Below are 15605 nucleotides of genomic sequence, written 5' to 3' on the forward strand. Positions count from 1 at the left end.
CTACTGAGTTTGTATTAAATCCTAGGTGTTTTCAAACATATGAACTCATTTAATTCAACAACTTGAAGAGATCAACACTGTTAGATGGTAAGCTACCTGGGTATCTGTCTCAATCACTGCTCTGTTTCCAGTGCCTGGCACAAAGTAGTACAAAATAAATGTTATGAATGACTGGAAAGAAATTTTATAGAAGGGGAAATTGAGGTTCAGAATGGTTAAGTGATTTACCCAAGGTGATCCATGGCCAATAGGATGGAAATCAAAGTCTTCCAACTCCAAATCTAGTGCTTTTTCTGATAAATTTGACAATTAAATTCCAGTGTTCTAACATGGCCAGGTATTTGGAAATCCTGAATGACTTCATTTTTTGTGGCTATTCTAAATTAAAGTAGGAGAGTTTACTCATTTTACATAAAAATCTTTCTCAAAGGGAAAAGGCCTTTTCCTATGAAGCATAGTGTGGAGGCCAGGATAGATCTTTACTATCTGAGAAGCTAACTGATCATCAATTTATAGAGTTCTCTGTTGATATGTATAAGTGCTTAAAAAAAAAAAATTCTCTCCTTTACTTCCATGAGAAGTCTGTGGGGGGCAGTGATGCTGTTGGTGGGAAAACATAGTGGAAATCCTGATGGGATGTGCTACAAGTGATCCAGGACCTACAGATTGCCTTCATTTGTTAATTAATTAATTAATTCATTCATTCACATTGATTCTCTTGTCCATTCAGTAAACTTTACAGAGTATTTAGAATGATCTAGCCCTGTGTTAGACATTGGGGAATACAGAAATAGAAAAGACATGTTCCCTACCACCATAGTGCTTATATATAGCACAATGGAGAAGAGAGACATGTGACTAATAATAACAATATAACATACATGTTAGAAAAGAAGTCCAAATAAAGAAAGTGCTAAGTAAGCAGAGAAGGGAGTGCTAGTGCTCATATTTTGAAGGTTTTAGAAGAGAGGATTTAGAAATGAGCTCCAAAGCATTTCCACAATGAAGAACTGGAGCTAGGTTTTAAGGATTAGTTGGTGTTTGGCAGTCCACAAAGAGGGAAAAGAGCTTTTCTGGAAATAGCAAAGACCTAGAAGTCTGAGAGCAATGTCCAAAGATGAGTAGCAAAATAGTGCAAGACACTGATTGTAGATCAGGTCTGCTAAATTCAGAGCAACAGCTGAGGCAGCATCCAGGGAAGAGCTGTGAAGTTCAGGTCATCTGTTTGGTATGAGTTTGACTGTTTACCCAGTGGTTTCCAGCTTCATAAGATAATCAGCTAGGTGCTAGAAGAGAATACTGTAGCTTATGCTCATATTGTATTTATTTCATTCTTTAATTTTTGTGTATGTTTTACAGTATACCTAATGTCAGTACATGAGTCTGATTTATAAATAGATAGTCCTGTGTTGGCAATGTATGCTCCAAATACAGGTAGGTTATGTCATTAAAAGGGTTGGAGACTACAAAGTTAATCACCTTATACACTTGTCTTATGAAGGACTATTTGGTGCTGAAAACACTAGAGATTGGCCTTCTCTGACTCTGTGTAGTATTGTCTGTCATTTTGCCCAGAGAGGTAGTTTTTGATCTCTCTAGGGGCCTCATGGACAGGCTTAGGGTGATGAGAGGCTCATGACTTTAGAAGACTGTCTCTTGCTTGCATATCCTCCTGGAATTTGGGCATGTGAGTCATTTGGAGACTATCTATACTAAGCTCTCCTTGCCAAATTCTGTGGCCTTCTAACAGCCACAGCTCTCTGTACTTGCTATTACCTTCGTCCTCACTTTGGCCTGGAGATTCTTCCCATTTTCTCTTTTGGAATGAGAAAGTAGAACAAGCCTTTTAACTTTTAGGTACTTGAACCTTAGGGGTAAGGGACCCTGATATCTTGCCTTGGCTATTGATTGGGACACAGGGTCACTCTCAGATAAGGATACAGCCCATCCTGGCTTACTTTGCCCAGACTGTAGTGACTCTGAGTGGCCAACACCATGCTGCCAAGCTTACCTAGATAGCGAGTGTGCCTAGGTAACAGAATGATGTGTAGAGCACATGCACACACACACACACACACACACACACACACACACACACCAAAATAACTACCTCGAGGTTTGTCCTGATATGCTAAAGCCATTATCCTCTTCCCAATAGCTTAGCCACGTAGGGGCTGACTATGTTAAGAGTCCATCCTCATTGGAATGCAGTGGCCCCCTTACCTTATAGACCTCCATCTCACTTAATGTCGTGTTTACAGCAGTGGTTCTGGGCTGGTGGGCAATTTTATCCCCCAGGGAACATTTCACAGTACGCAGAGACATTTTTGATTGTCATGACTGGCAGCATGCTACATCTCGTGGGTGGATGCCGGAGATATTGGTTAATATCCTCCACTGCAGAGGACAACCCCCCCCCCCCCCAACAAAGAATTATCCTATCCGAAATGTCAGTGGTGCAGAGACTGAGAAACCCTGGTCTAGAGTGACTCCTGCCCATCTGCACTGCAGTGTAAGGTGCAGATAGGGCAGTTCCTGCATGCCAAGTGTCTATGTTTGGGCTTGTAGTAAGGCATCCTCCCAAGAGACAAAAGGCTCTTGTAGCACAGCTAGCCTCAGGCCTTTCTAGCAACAGAAAAGTGGCCTTCTTTCCGCTCCACATGCCAAACAGAAAGGCCCCATTGTGCTGGACGTGGCTGAGCTACCTTGGCAGCAGTGGCAGGAGTGTGTTGTTCTCTGTACTTCACAGGCTGGTACTTGTCCATCTGCCTCGTATCTGTGTGTCCCTCTACTACACCTTCATTAGCCGACGTTCTAGACCATAGCAAATGAGCACGTTTGTAATGTCTACTAATGGATACAAAGGCATATACATCCCGCTTTTTTTTTTAAATTTTTTTTAACGTTTATTCATTTTAGAGACAGAGAGAGACAGAGCATGAATGGGGGAAGGTCAGAGAGAGAGGGAGACACAGAATCGGAAACAGGCTCCAGGCTCTGAGCTGTCAGCACAGAGCCCGATGCGGGGCTCGAACTCACGGACCGCGAGATCATGACCTGAGCCGAAGTCGGTCGCCCAACCTACTGAGCCACCCAGGCGCCCCAACATCCCGCTTTTCTAACTCTGCTCTGTCATCCCTCCTTTCCCAAACCCTAGGATTTCAACATAGCTCTTGGAAATTAATTTCTCTTCTGTTTCCAATATATTCTAGTCTGGGAATTAGAAATTTAACCAAGCAATGACCAAGGATTAGGAAAACTTAATCCTCTGGGATCTTGTCTCCTAGGATGCAGTCTAAGTGCACTAGAGTGCCCCTCATTTCCTCCCAAGGCACCTTCCTTTTCTCACCTCCTGTGCCTCTGCAGACAGTTTAATGGATATCCAAAGTCTCAGCTACAAAACTTCCCTCCTGAGCTCTAGTAGCTTCTTGAGGACATCAAGAGTTCAGAGCGTTTTTGCCTCCAATTTTGTTTCATGCAGGATGTCTCAGTGTCTGCTTTGTACCACGTGCTGGGCTACACTGAAGGGGAAGTTGGTGAGTGAAGGGACAGGTCCAGCCTTCCAACTTCTCCAGCTTATCTGAGAGTGACAGAAGTAATTCAATATCTGAGGCGTGTTTACCAGAGGAATGCCTGTTTTTCTGACAGGGATTTCAGAAGTTAACCATCCACATGAGCTGTGTATTTGTTTAAGGAGATGATTGTTTCTCTTTGGAGGCCCACAATCAGACCATTTCTGGAATTCCTTGTTTGGGGTGGTTATTCCTTGAGTAAATTCTTATTGATGCTACTGTATAAGAAGCTTTACCTCAGAGACAGTGGGGTGAGCAAAAATGAACAGGACATAGTCCGTGTCTTTGATGTTTCCTGACTTTCATTTTTATTTATTTATTTAAAAAAATTTTTTTTTAACCTTTATTTATTTTTGAGACAGAGAGAGACAGAGCATGAACAAGGGAGGGTCAGAGAGAGGGAGACACAGAATCTGAAACAGGCTCCAGGCCCTGAGCTGTCAGCACAGAGCCTGACGCGGGGCTCGAACTCACGGACTGCAAGATCACGACCTAAGCCGAAGTTGGACGCTTAACCGACTGAGCCACCCAGGCGCCCCTGTTTCCTGACTTTTAAAGGAAAATTGGACAGCACTCTGATGAAAGGCAGTTTTGGGGAAAGACATGGACCTTAAGAGAAGAGGGTGATAAATCTCACCATTTCATTCTCTTTCGGAACATTTTTTGGCTTCTTGCTGCTTGCAGCAAGTAGTTTTCAAACTTGAGGAATGTACAAATTCCTTTTAAGGGAAATAATTTATCTTGGACCTACAATGCTGACTTAAACTGTTTTTATTATAACAATGATTACTCAAATTATTATCTAAATGTGTACAAACATAAAATGAGGTTTAAGGTGCTATATAAAATTTGTATACAAATATAAACAAAAACAGGTTTATACATTAAATGAAAGCAAACTTTAAATCCAATAAAATGACATCTTTTTTGCTGCAACTCAGTTGCTCCCAGTCTTTTTAAGTTCAGTATGCTGGTATTCCTGGGTGCCATGTGATACACATATCCTATATGTCATTCGTCTACCTGTCTGTCTGTCTGTCTCTGTCTATCTGAGAGAGACAGCAAGAGCACAAGAGTGCATAATGGCTTAGAGCAAGGGTTACGGAACCACACTGCTTGAGTGCAGGTGTTTGCTTGCCAATTCCTAGCTGGGCAACTTTCGGAAAGTTATATAACCTTTTTGTGCCTCATTTTCTCCATCTGTAAAATAGGGATAAAATAGGACCTATCTTTCACATGGTTGTTGTGAAGAACAATGCGTTAATGTATATGAGGCCTCTAGAAGAGTACCTGTCATATAGTAAGTGCCATGTAAAGGATGGCATTTGTTAGTATTATTATCATTATTATATTATAGTTGAGGGTTATTTCACCCAAATACCGGTAGAGGGAAAGAGCAAGGCCATTCCCTGTGGGTCAAACAAAAGGTACAGTATGTACCCCTTTTATACTGAGGATTTGTAGGAGAGGGGGATGGTAAACACATAAACATGTGGTCAATGAGAAGGCCAATGTGACTGATGGTAAGTTCAAGTAGTTCTTGCATTCTGGAGTCAAAGCTTTGCTTGTCTCTTCCCACAGTGTACAACTGGACCGTGGATGAGGTGGTGCAGTGGCTGATCACGTACGTGGAGCTGCCTCAGTATGAGGAAACCTTCCGGAAGCTGCAGCTGAGTGGCCATGCCATGCCGAGGTCAGGAGGAGACTGGATTCTCTCACTTGGGGGTGTAGGGAATGGACTGGGATCGGCCCAACATCAGGTTTCTCTGGCCAGTTAAATGAGGCTCCACTTTTTTCAGGGCACACTCTCTAGACCTCTCCTCTTCTCGCATCCATTGTGCACTTGCTCTGAAGTGTGATGGACACTTGGCATCCGTTCTCTTATTTAACATTTCTGTTGATCCTGGGAGTAGTACTAATGGCTGTCGTTTATTGAATGTTTAGTACATGGCAGGCACTCCTATGCACCACTTCATATACAGTATGTCCCTTAATTCTTACATCAATCCTGTAAGGTAGGTATTATTGTATATAGACAATGAGACTAAGTAACTTTTCCAAGGTCACAGGCTAGTTAGAGGCAAAACTGATTTGAACCTAGATCTGGGTAGACTTCAAAGCCTGTGGTATTTCTCTTTTCTTTTGCTGTGCTCCCAGCAGCTGCCTCTTTTACTGCCCAGGAGCCTCGGGGCTCTGTTAGCCTCCCTTGAATTATCCATATAGAGTGTGTCTACTCTAAAGACGTGGTGTGAGGTGGGGCTGACTCCCACTGGCCCTGGCCTCCTCTCCGGGATGACTCTTCCAACAGCTGTGGTACCCTAACTCTGCCTGCTTCACAGGTGCAGTAGGCCAGGGCCTGTGGGGGGTGGGGAGGGGATGGAGTACTGCATGGACTTCTTGTTATGTCAGACTAGTACCATGTGTCATGCAGCCATTAATCCATTTACTATTCATTCGACAAATATTTACTGGGTACCTGCTCCATGCCAAGCACTTGTGCTGGGTGCTGGGGATAAAGATGACAACAGCCTGCCCTTGCCCTCCAAGGGCTTACTATCTGGTAAGTGCTGATTGTGTATAATCTGTCATCCTATTACGTAGGTGCATCTGGTTATGAGCTTCAGCAGAGGGGAAGGGGGGAGGTGAAGCTGCTGGTGCACCCACACTTTGCAGCCTGCAGCCGCAGAGCTACTGGGTGCTGCTGCCCCCGCCCCCTGCCTGCAGCCTCCTTTTCACAGCTTCTCCCTACCCTGGAGAGAGTAATAATCTTACTGTTTGTACAGCCCCTTCTAGAATACTTTCCTGCCTATTATTTCAGTTGGTTCTCACAATTCTGGGAGGAAGGAATTACTACCCTGGCTTTTGGGTGAACAAACTGAATTTCAAATATTTTATGATTTATCCAAGCTGGTAAGTGGCAGAGCTGGGATTTGAACCCAGGTCTTTTCATGAAACTTTACCAATTATCTACCCCATGCTGGGTTCTCTCCTGGGCCCTGAGGACAAAGAAGTGTATCAGACCCCATCTGCCTTGAGGAATTCCATGTTTAATGAAAGAGACAATTAAATAGATGATTGACTATGAAACTCCAGGATCTAGGTTTCTTTCCTGTTACCCATGGAAATTGCAGTATCGCCTTGGCCCATTCCATCTTGAGGAATAGCTATGGTTCCATTAGAGTGAAAGCATAGGATGAGAAGTCAGTTCTCAGGTCACGGGCTCTTGGTGCCTCCCTGTAGCTAGACCAGATCCAGCCAGGTCAGGCGGGGGGTGGAGGAAGCCAGGCTGTGGCACCTTAGTGACAGTGGGAAGCCTAGAGCCTTCGGTACGCGGAGTGTGGGATGGAGTGGCAGTGGTTGTAGGCCCACCACTAGGCAGCATGATGTAATGGGAAGAATCCAGAAGATTTGAGTTCATTTCCTGCCTTTGCCACTTACGTGCTATGTACGTGACTTTGGGCGAGTTGCTCAACTCTGAATTAAGTCAGTGGTGCAGTGAAGTGGAGCCAGTGATGGACCTGTGTCCTTCCAGTCAGACGACTGAATGAGGCATTGTGTGTGAAGCGTCAGAACAGGATGAGAGATGCAGTAGCTGCTTAGTAAATGTTAGCTCCTTTCTCGTTTCTCTCATTGCTTACTTCATAGGTTTCATTGACAAATAGACTGCAGAAAAGATGACACTTACATTGATCAGTTAGATGAAGGTCAGTGCACTGGGTGGAAGTGCTCTGAGGAGGAACCCCCCAAGCTCCTGGGCCTAGAGGAAGCATCTGATTTCACAGAAGCTTACACAGAAGGGAAATGGGGCCCCAGAGGAGAGACCGAGTAGTTTATGATCAGACAAGTGAGTTGCTGACTCAGCTGGGACCAGAAGCTAGATCTTCTGACCCCTTCAGCCCCCATCATAGTGTCTCACTGCTTCTCTTGTAGAGGGGTTGATTGCTTCCCATGGCTGGAGAGGGAGGTAGCTGCCCCAGTGTGCCCAGGCAGGAATATAAATCACACACAGATGTCAGAAGCGTTTTTTTCTACCTGGGGAAACAAAGCTATGCATCAGCAAAGAGCACTAACTTTATGGAATATGACAGTAGTAAAGGCTCATGTGTGGGACCCCGACCACTGGATTTATAACCTTTCATATCTTATAACCGTCTCCTCCACACCCCCTGTGTTCTAGCAGAAGAAAAACAAAGTCCAGTTTGTTTCTGGGTCATTTTCTCATTTGCAGGCCCTTTCTTATTAGAGTTATCATTAACAGTATGTTGAAGGTCATAAAAAGTTACAATAATCTGACTGGGAGTAAGTGACAGTGACTCAAATACAAGATAATAAGACTAATGCACTGTTTGTCATCAGCAGATTTGTACTTAATGGCAGTGGGTTAGGATTAGAGGTCCTCAGAAAGCACTGGGTCACGTGGCATTGTGTTTTGACCTGGGTTGGACAGGAGAATGTATTTGCAGATGGTGGGAGTGTGGGGATAGGTGCATAGTCGATACTCCCTGGAAGGAGAAACACAACAGAAAACTTATAGTTGGGTGTGGGCATGCTCACATAGGGATAGTCCTCAAAGAGCAAGGTTCTCAGGAGATGGTGGACATGGGGAGAAGGGTGAACATATTCTTGGTAAATGTTATGTGTCCCTCCTTACTCCCTGTTGAGATCCACTGGTATGGACTCTGTGTTCTAGAGCACACAGGGGAGCAATCACCAAGAGCTAGAAGTGATGGAAGTGTTCCTGGAGGAGGTGGGTAATCCTTCCTGGTTTTAATGCAGGAAACTGAACCCTTCCTCTTTGCCTCGACAGGCTTGCTGTGACCAACACCACCATGACAGGGACTGTACTAAAGATGACAGACCGGAGCCATCGGCAGAAGCTGCAGCTGAAGGCCCTGGATACAGTGCTATTTGGGCCTCCTCTCTGTGAGTCCTGTGGAAAGAAGGGCTGCTGATTTGCCATGGAACCTGAGGCCATTGTGGGGGCTAGGCTGAGGTCCTGGGTCTCCTAGGTACACCTGCAAGGCAGCACCTCCACTCTTCCCACTGAGAAGTGAAAATATGAGACATGAAATAGTCTTATATTTCAATCCAGTCGGATGTCAAGTTCCGTTCATTAGATACATTAAGACCTACTTTGTGCCAGTGCTGTACTGGACCCTGTAGGAAGACCTGGATGAATCATATCCTTCCATAAAGGGATAAAATGAAAGTTCCAGAGAGGTACACCATGCTTCTGAGGTCCAGAGGAGGGATAGAGGAGGCATCTGATAGAAGAGGTGGCATGTGACCTCTGCCTGTAAGGATGGGTAGGGCTTTATTCCATGCAGGTGGCAGGAGAGGGCATTCTAGGCAGAGGAAACAACCAGAGCAAGAATACAAAGGCTAAGATATGAAAGGAATGCTCAGGGATAACATAGGGTCTGAATGCCAATTAGCTGTTCCCTGCTTTCACTGTGGACATGCAGAGAGTATGAACTGATGGCTGAACATCTTATGTCCTTGGACCACCAAAGAAGACTAAGTGGGCTTCCCTGGAATCATAGAGACACACTCAGGGCTAAGAAAGGGTAGTCTCTTCAGCCAGGGGTGACTCAAGAGAAACAGGCAGTTCAGCTCCTGAAGATCTCTACAAGGTGGGAATGGCCAACCCTGCCATCCTTTATCTTATTCCCCATGAACTCAGGGGGAACAAAAGTGGTAAGATTTCTGAGAAAATTAGCCTTGACCAAGCATGCTCTTAGGACCCACTCTCTGCCCATTGGGAGCTGTTGGCATCGGTTCAGGATGCCAGTGACAGAATGTTATAAGGCCAAGAACCAGTCCAGAGAAGCAGCTGGCAGGCAGAGTCAGAGGCTGTATAACATTTTCCCATCTGCGCATTCGGCTTGACAAGTGCCTGAGCTGATCCGTCATCTGTACGTGTTTTTTAAATTTTTAATAAAATTTATTTTTTAGAGTAGTTTTAGGTTTGCATCAAGATTGAGTGAAGCTTGGGGTATATGGGTGGCTCAGTTGGTTAAGTGTCTGACTTTGGCTCAGGTCATGATCTCATGGTGGGTGAGTTCGAGTTGGGCTCTGTGCTGGCAGCTCAGAGCCTGGAGCCTGCTTCGGATTCTGTGTCTCCCTCTCTCTCTGTTCCTCCCCTGCTTGTGCTCTCTCTCTGTCTCTCAAAAATAAATAAACATTAAAAAAATTAAAAAATAAATAAATAAATTGAGTGAAAGTGCACAGATTTGCCATACACCCTGCCCCCCCCATGCATAGCCTCCCCCATGGTTAGTGTCCTCCACCAGAGTGGTACATCTGTAATGACTGATGACCCTGAACTGCCACATCATTATCACTCAGAGTCCATAGTTTACATTAGAGTTGACTGTTAGTGTTGCACAGTCTACGGGTTTGGACAAATGTACAATGACATGTATACATGTATTGTATAGAATAGTTTCACTGCCTTAAAGATCCTCTGTGTTCCACCTATTTATCTCTCCCTCCCCCTCAACCCCTAATATAGAATTAACATATAACCCAGCAATTATAGGCCTAGGAATGTATCCAAAGAATTGAAAACAAGTACTGAAAGAAGTACATGTTCACATTCATAGCAGTGCTGTTCACAACAGTCTAAAGGTGCACACAACCCAAATGTCCATCAGTGGACAAATGGATAAGTGGTAGTATATAATACAATGAAATATTATCCAGCCACAAAAAGGAATGGAGTTGTAATACATGCTACAACATGGATGAACCTGGAAATCATGCTAAGTGAAAGAAGCTAGACATAAAAGGCTACACATTATATCATTCTATTTATATGAAATATCCAGAATAGATACATCCATAGAGACAGAATGCAGATTGGTGGCTGGCAGAGGCTGGGGGAAGTGGAAAATGTGTAGTGACTCCTAATTGGGTATAGGATTTCTTTCTGGGATAATAATAATGTTCTAAAATTAATTGTGCTGATGGTTGCACAACCTTGAAAATATGATAAAACCACTGAATTGTACATTTTAAAAGAGTGAATTTTAGGGTATGTGAATTATAGCTCAACAACAACAACAACAACAACAATACATATGCAGCTTGATTTTTGGCAACTCCTGGACTTCCATTTAGAGAACTTCTTATCAAATTTAGGAAAGTAAAGTACCTTGGTCCCTTTTCCAAATTTCCACTCACTGTGTGACCTTGTGTAGGTCACTTTTCTCAGGATGTGTTTTCTGATTTGTATTATGAAAAAATTGAGCTAAAGGATCTTTGATTCCTTTCAGGTGAACATTCCATAGTTTTTGAGAGGAAACCCTTTGATTGGTAAGGGTCCTGGTAAAAGGATAAAAGATAGGAGTTCTCTTCCTCTCCGCTGCTGTTTCCTGTACTTTTAGGAATCTGTGCTTGGCCCTTGCCTTATCAAGTGACCTTTGGCAATTCAGTTCTCCTGCCTAGATTTTGGGTTCCTTATGTGTAAAATGGGCTTGGTCAAGGCTCTTACTGGCTCCCTGATTCTAGGACTCTGATAGAGCTTGGGTGTACTTCTGGGAGCTAAGGTTTTGGAATCCAGCAGCTGTCCTGATGGCAAATACTGTTTTTATACTTTCCTACTGATGGCTCGTTAAAGAAAAGTTTTGAAAATTGCCAGATGGAATCTGAGGAAAATACTAGGAAGCTCTTTGCCAGGAGACATCTGCAAGGGTGGGGCTGTGTCTGGGGGGTACCTGCAAAGAATCCCTTGGTCTGTGTCCCTCTAGCTCTGTGTTTCCATCTGAGCATGGGCTAAAATCCCTACTTGAGCTCTGTTCCCTGTCCAACACCCACACAGGACTTAGAGTGCTAACCTGTGCTGCTGACCTGGTTCTGTACTGAGGGTGAGTTCTTAAGGCTGTGGCTCTTAGGTGGTAAACACCCTGGAGAGCCTGGGCCAGGTATAGCTGCAAACCTTGGCTGCCTTGCCCAGCCTTAATGAAAATCCTGCCATCAGTCTGAAACTTGAGAAATCTCAAATCAAAGTTTGTTGTACAATAGCCGGGAAGGTCTGCTGACTGATCAGGGTCCATCTGTCTGAGCAGCCTCAGAGCTTGGGAATGGAGAAGAAGGATCAAACTGGCTCAGCACAGAGCTACTCAGGACCCATTTTCTGACAGTAGAAGACGTCTCAGCCCTCCCACCATGGCTGCAGAGGAGCACATGGCCTTTTACAGTCTTTCCGACCTGCGGAGTTGGCTCTAGGCTTGCAGGTCTATCCGGGGCTCTACTAACAATCCCACAATGATGTGTTAGTTGTGTTCTGACACACGAAGTCCCAAGGCAGCTTGTCTTGGAGACCTATGCTGATGTCTCACTCTGGCAGCAGATCATTCACTGAGAGGGCTTTTCCTGATCTGCAGATAATTTGTGAGAGAAATGGAGACTCAGGAGATGAGGTGAGTTTTCAGAGGTCATTCAACTTTTAAATGGCAGAGCCATGACTCAGACCCAGTAACTTACATTTCAGTGCTCTTTCTACTATATTATCTCATCCTCTGCTTCTGACAGAGGAAGCAAGATAAAACATAAAGAATTCCAATATGAAATGAAGCAAATTAAATTAAAAAAATGTTTATTTTTGAGAGAGAGATAGAGTACAAGCGGGGGAGGGGCAGACAGAGAGGGAGACACAGAATCTGAAGCAGGCTCCAGGCTCTGAGCTGTCATCACAGAACCCGATGTGGGGCTCACACCCATGAACTGTGAGATCATGACCTGAGCCAAAGTTGGACACTTGAGCCACCCAGGTGCCCCAAGAGTTGGGTTCTTAATGGGCTGGCTCCCTCAACTCACTTTTGAAGCCTTCTCCAGGATGCCTTTCCAGCCTCTTCCTGGGCATGTTCAACCCTTTCTCCTTACTCTCTTCTGGGATCCTATAGCCCTTTGTACCTGCTTTTTCTTTCTTTCTTTTTTTTTTTTTTTTTAATAATCTGTTTTCCTGTCTGTTACCCTTTAAACTGGGAACTCATGAGGGTAGAAACAGCTTTGTTCATCTGTCGTCGTAACTCAGCATATGGCCCAGCAGTGAGTAGGCGTCAGGAAATGTATGGTAGAAGTTTTACAGAAGGAGGCTGGGTGTCCTTAGAGCTCTAGGACAGGGGAGATGGGAGGAGACTCTGGCCCAGCTTGGCTGTGGGGAGAACACTATGGAATGTCTTCTGTGGATACGTGAGTCAGCTAAAGCACTTCTTGGGCTAAAACCAGAAGGCAAGAAGGTCCAGGAATAGTTATTATAGGTTAACCACACACCTCAGCACAGAAGGCTATGTAAATGACAAAAGAAATTCCAAGCATGTATTCTGGCAGTAAGCAGTGAATAGGTGTATCTCCCAGGGACAGGGTATTGTGGACAGTAGAGAAGGTGGCAAGAATAGATTGGGAGAGGGGGTTCCAGAAAGTGGTAATGATTGGAGGCTCACTTTCTCAATGCTAACTGTACTATAACAATTCTCACCATTATTCCTGACTCTGTTAACATGTCAGCATCTCATTTGTTTATACCCTCCTCCCTTGCCTCAGGCCTGATTGTATTAACAGTTGACCTCATTTTGCTAAAATCTATTTGTAGCACTCGGGCTGGGAACTCTGCCACACTCTGGCTCCCCAGGTCCTAGCCAGTTTCCCTGGGTTAGCTCTGTTCACCTAGCAAGCCACACCTGCTCTCATGAAAGCTCCATGGTCTGTCGCCCTAGCAGTGCTCGCTGGGCATAGGGGTAGCTTCTGAGAGCTGAGCTTGTGCAGGGGCTGTGCGGGATGGCCAGCCATGCTCTCCTTGTGCTTTCACATGCACTTTCTATCATAACCCCTTCCATGTGAAAACCGACTTTCTTCTTCCCTTTGTCTTTCCTTTCCACCTTTGCTGAGTACCTGTTCTGGTCAGGCTCTGTGCTAAGTATGGGGCTATAGAGAGAAATAAGGCTTGTACCCTGGCCCTGAGGAACTCACAGACTATCAGAAGGTGACTAGTATGAAAGTTGAAAAACACACAAGGCAGTCCCTGAGATGGCAGGAGATAATCCATGTTTACCTGTCCAAAGAGTGGGTTGGTTGAGGAATCCTAGTCAGAGGAGAAGGATTGGAAATATCCATGTAGACTGTTGTGGGCTGGGAAGGTGGCAGGAAGCGAAGAATGGGAATGGAATTATGGGGAAAAGTACATTGTTAGTAAGGCACAGATAAGACTCTTCATTTCTCTTTTTCTGGCACAATGGTTTATAGATTCTGTATTAGGATTCTCCAGAGAAACATAATATGTATGTATGTATGTATGTATGTATGTATGTATAGAGATAGATAGATAGATAGATAGATAGATAGATAGATAGATAGATATAAGGGGAAGATTTATTATAGGAATTGGCTTACATGATTATGGAGGCCAAAAAGTCCTGTGATATGCCATCTACACCCAGAGAACCAGAAAAACCAGTGGTATGATTTAGTCTGAGTTTGAAGGTCCAACAACTAGGAGAGCTGATGGTATAAGTCTGAGTCCAAAGGCCAGAGAATCAGGGGCTGATGCTATATGTCCCAGCCTGAGTCCGGAGACCTGACAACCAGGTGTGCTGATGTAAGAGGGTAGCAGAAGATAAATGTCTCAGCTCAGGCTGAGAGAGCACATGCATCCTTCCTCTGCCTTTTGGTTCTATTCAGGCACTCAGAGGCCTGAGGATGATTGAATGACATGTATTCACATTAGTGAAGATGGTCTCCTTTACTCAGTCTACCGATTGAAGTACTAATCTCTTATTGAGGCAAGAAAGCTCTCTCGGCATCCCTTAGCCCAGTCAAGTTGACACATAAAATTAACATCACAGATTTGCTTTGGACTATAGGGTTCTGCCCAGGGTTCCACTGAAAGGGCCTGATAATTCTCACATCTTCTTCTCCAGCTACTACCTCTTATTTAAACTCCACATCCACATTCTTAATTACCTAGTGGATATGTCCAGCTGAAGATTTCCAGAACACCTCAAAGCACTTTCATTCATAACTATGCACTTGATCTCTTTAGCAATTCTGTGACAATGCATTTTAGAGTTGAGGAAGTTGAGATCCAGATGGAGCAGAGGCAAGCATAGAACCCAGACTTCCTAGTACCCAGTGCAGGATGCTGCTTTTGATGGCACAATAATTTCTCTACAAGAGGCCTTACATTTAACCTTAAAGGCCTGGCCATTTGACCTTTGGGTATTCACTCTCCGGATGGCCTGTGAGCCACAGTCAGCTCTCAGGATATTGTCTGGGAGAAAAACTCAGGTTTTGGAACTCTTATAGCCACACTCTGGCTAGATCAGGGGATCATCTCCATGGTGAGCAATGTTTGGATGTAACAAAGCAGAAACAACACCTGCTGCACAAGTAGGAAAGTTGTAATGAGAAAGTGGGGTGTAGCAGAAAGACCATGTGGTCAGGCAAGTCTGGATCTGAATTCCAGCCCTGTCACTTTTGATGAACTCCAGGAAGTCAGTTCTCCTGGGGAGACTCAGTTCCCTGGCCTATAGAGTGAGAACACAAATACCTGCCTTCTAGAGTGGCTATGAGAATTCAAGATGGTGGATATAAATGCCTAATGTGTTATGTATCTTCTCTTTTCCTTCCTCTCCTATGTGGGGTAAGGAGAGAGAGATATCATACTTGGAACTTATCAGTAAAGGTTCAGTTCCACAAATATTTACTGAATCCCTGTGTGAGCTGGTCATCGCTGTGCTGGGCACCGGTATACAGACAAGTGATGATCACTAGGGGCCACAAAGTGAGTCAGCCAGATTAGAGTCATTCTCTTCTTGACAAGGTGGTGGCTCATGGGATGGGACAGGCACTATCTCTGAGCTCTAACTATGCACTTGACTGGACAGAGGGGTGTATGGATGCTTATATATTTAAGTGGAGTTAAAGTTGGTTGAAGAGATCCAAAGGGTACTGGTAGGTGGAACAGTATTGCCTTAGATGAGGGGAGGACTATCAGATCCTGCCCTTGGCTCTGGTCATTCAGTATTTTTATTC

At 44.5% G+C, this 15605-nt stretch overlaps 1 protein-coding gene across 3 annotated transcripts in view; it reads left to right on the forward strand.

Annotated features, from left to right (window-relative positions):
- The window catches only part of STIM1 (stromal interaction molecule 1), a 185341-nt gene that overhangs the window by 145061 nt on the left and 24675 nt on the right, over nucleotides 1-15605 (forward strand). For all 3 annotated transcript variants that reach the window (XM_047877643.1, XM_047877644.1, XM_047877645.1), the window contains 2 exons: nucleotides 5154-5265; nucleotides 8380-8495. In XM_047877643.1, the coding sequence (XP_047733599.1) occupies nucleotides 5154-5265; nucleotides 8380-8495 (228 nt within the window). The remainder of the gene's footprint in view (nucleotides 1-5153; nucleotides 5266-8379; nucleotides 8496-15605) is intronic.

This window comes from Prionailurus viverrinus, chromosome D1 (assembly GCF_022837055.1).
Source record: "Prionailurus viverrinus isolate Anna chromosome D1, UM_Priviv_1.0, whole genome shotgun sequence".
Taxonomy (NCBI): Eukaryota; Metazoa; Chordata; class Mammalia; order Carnivora; family Felidae; genus Prionailurus; species Prionailurus viverrinus.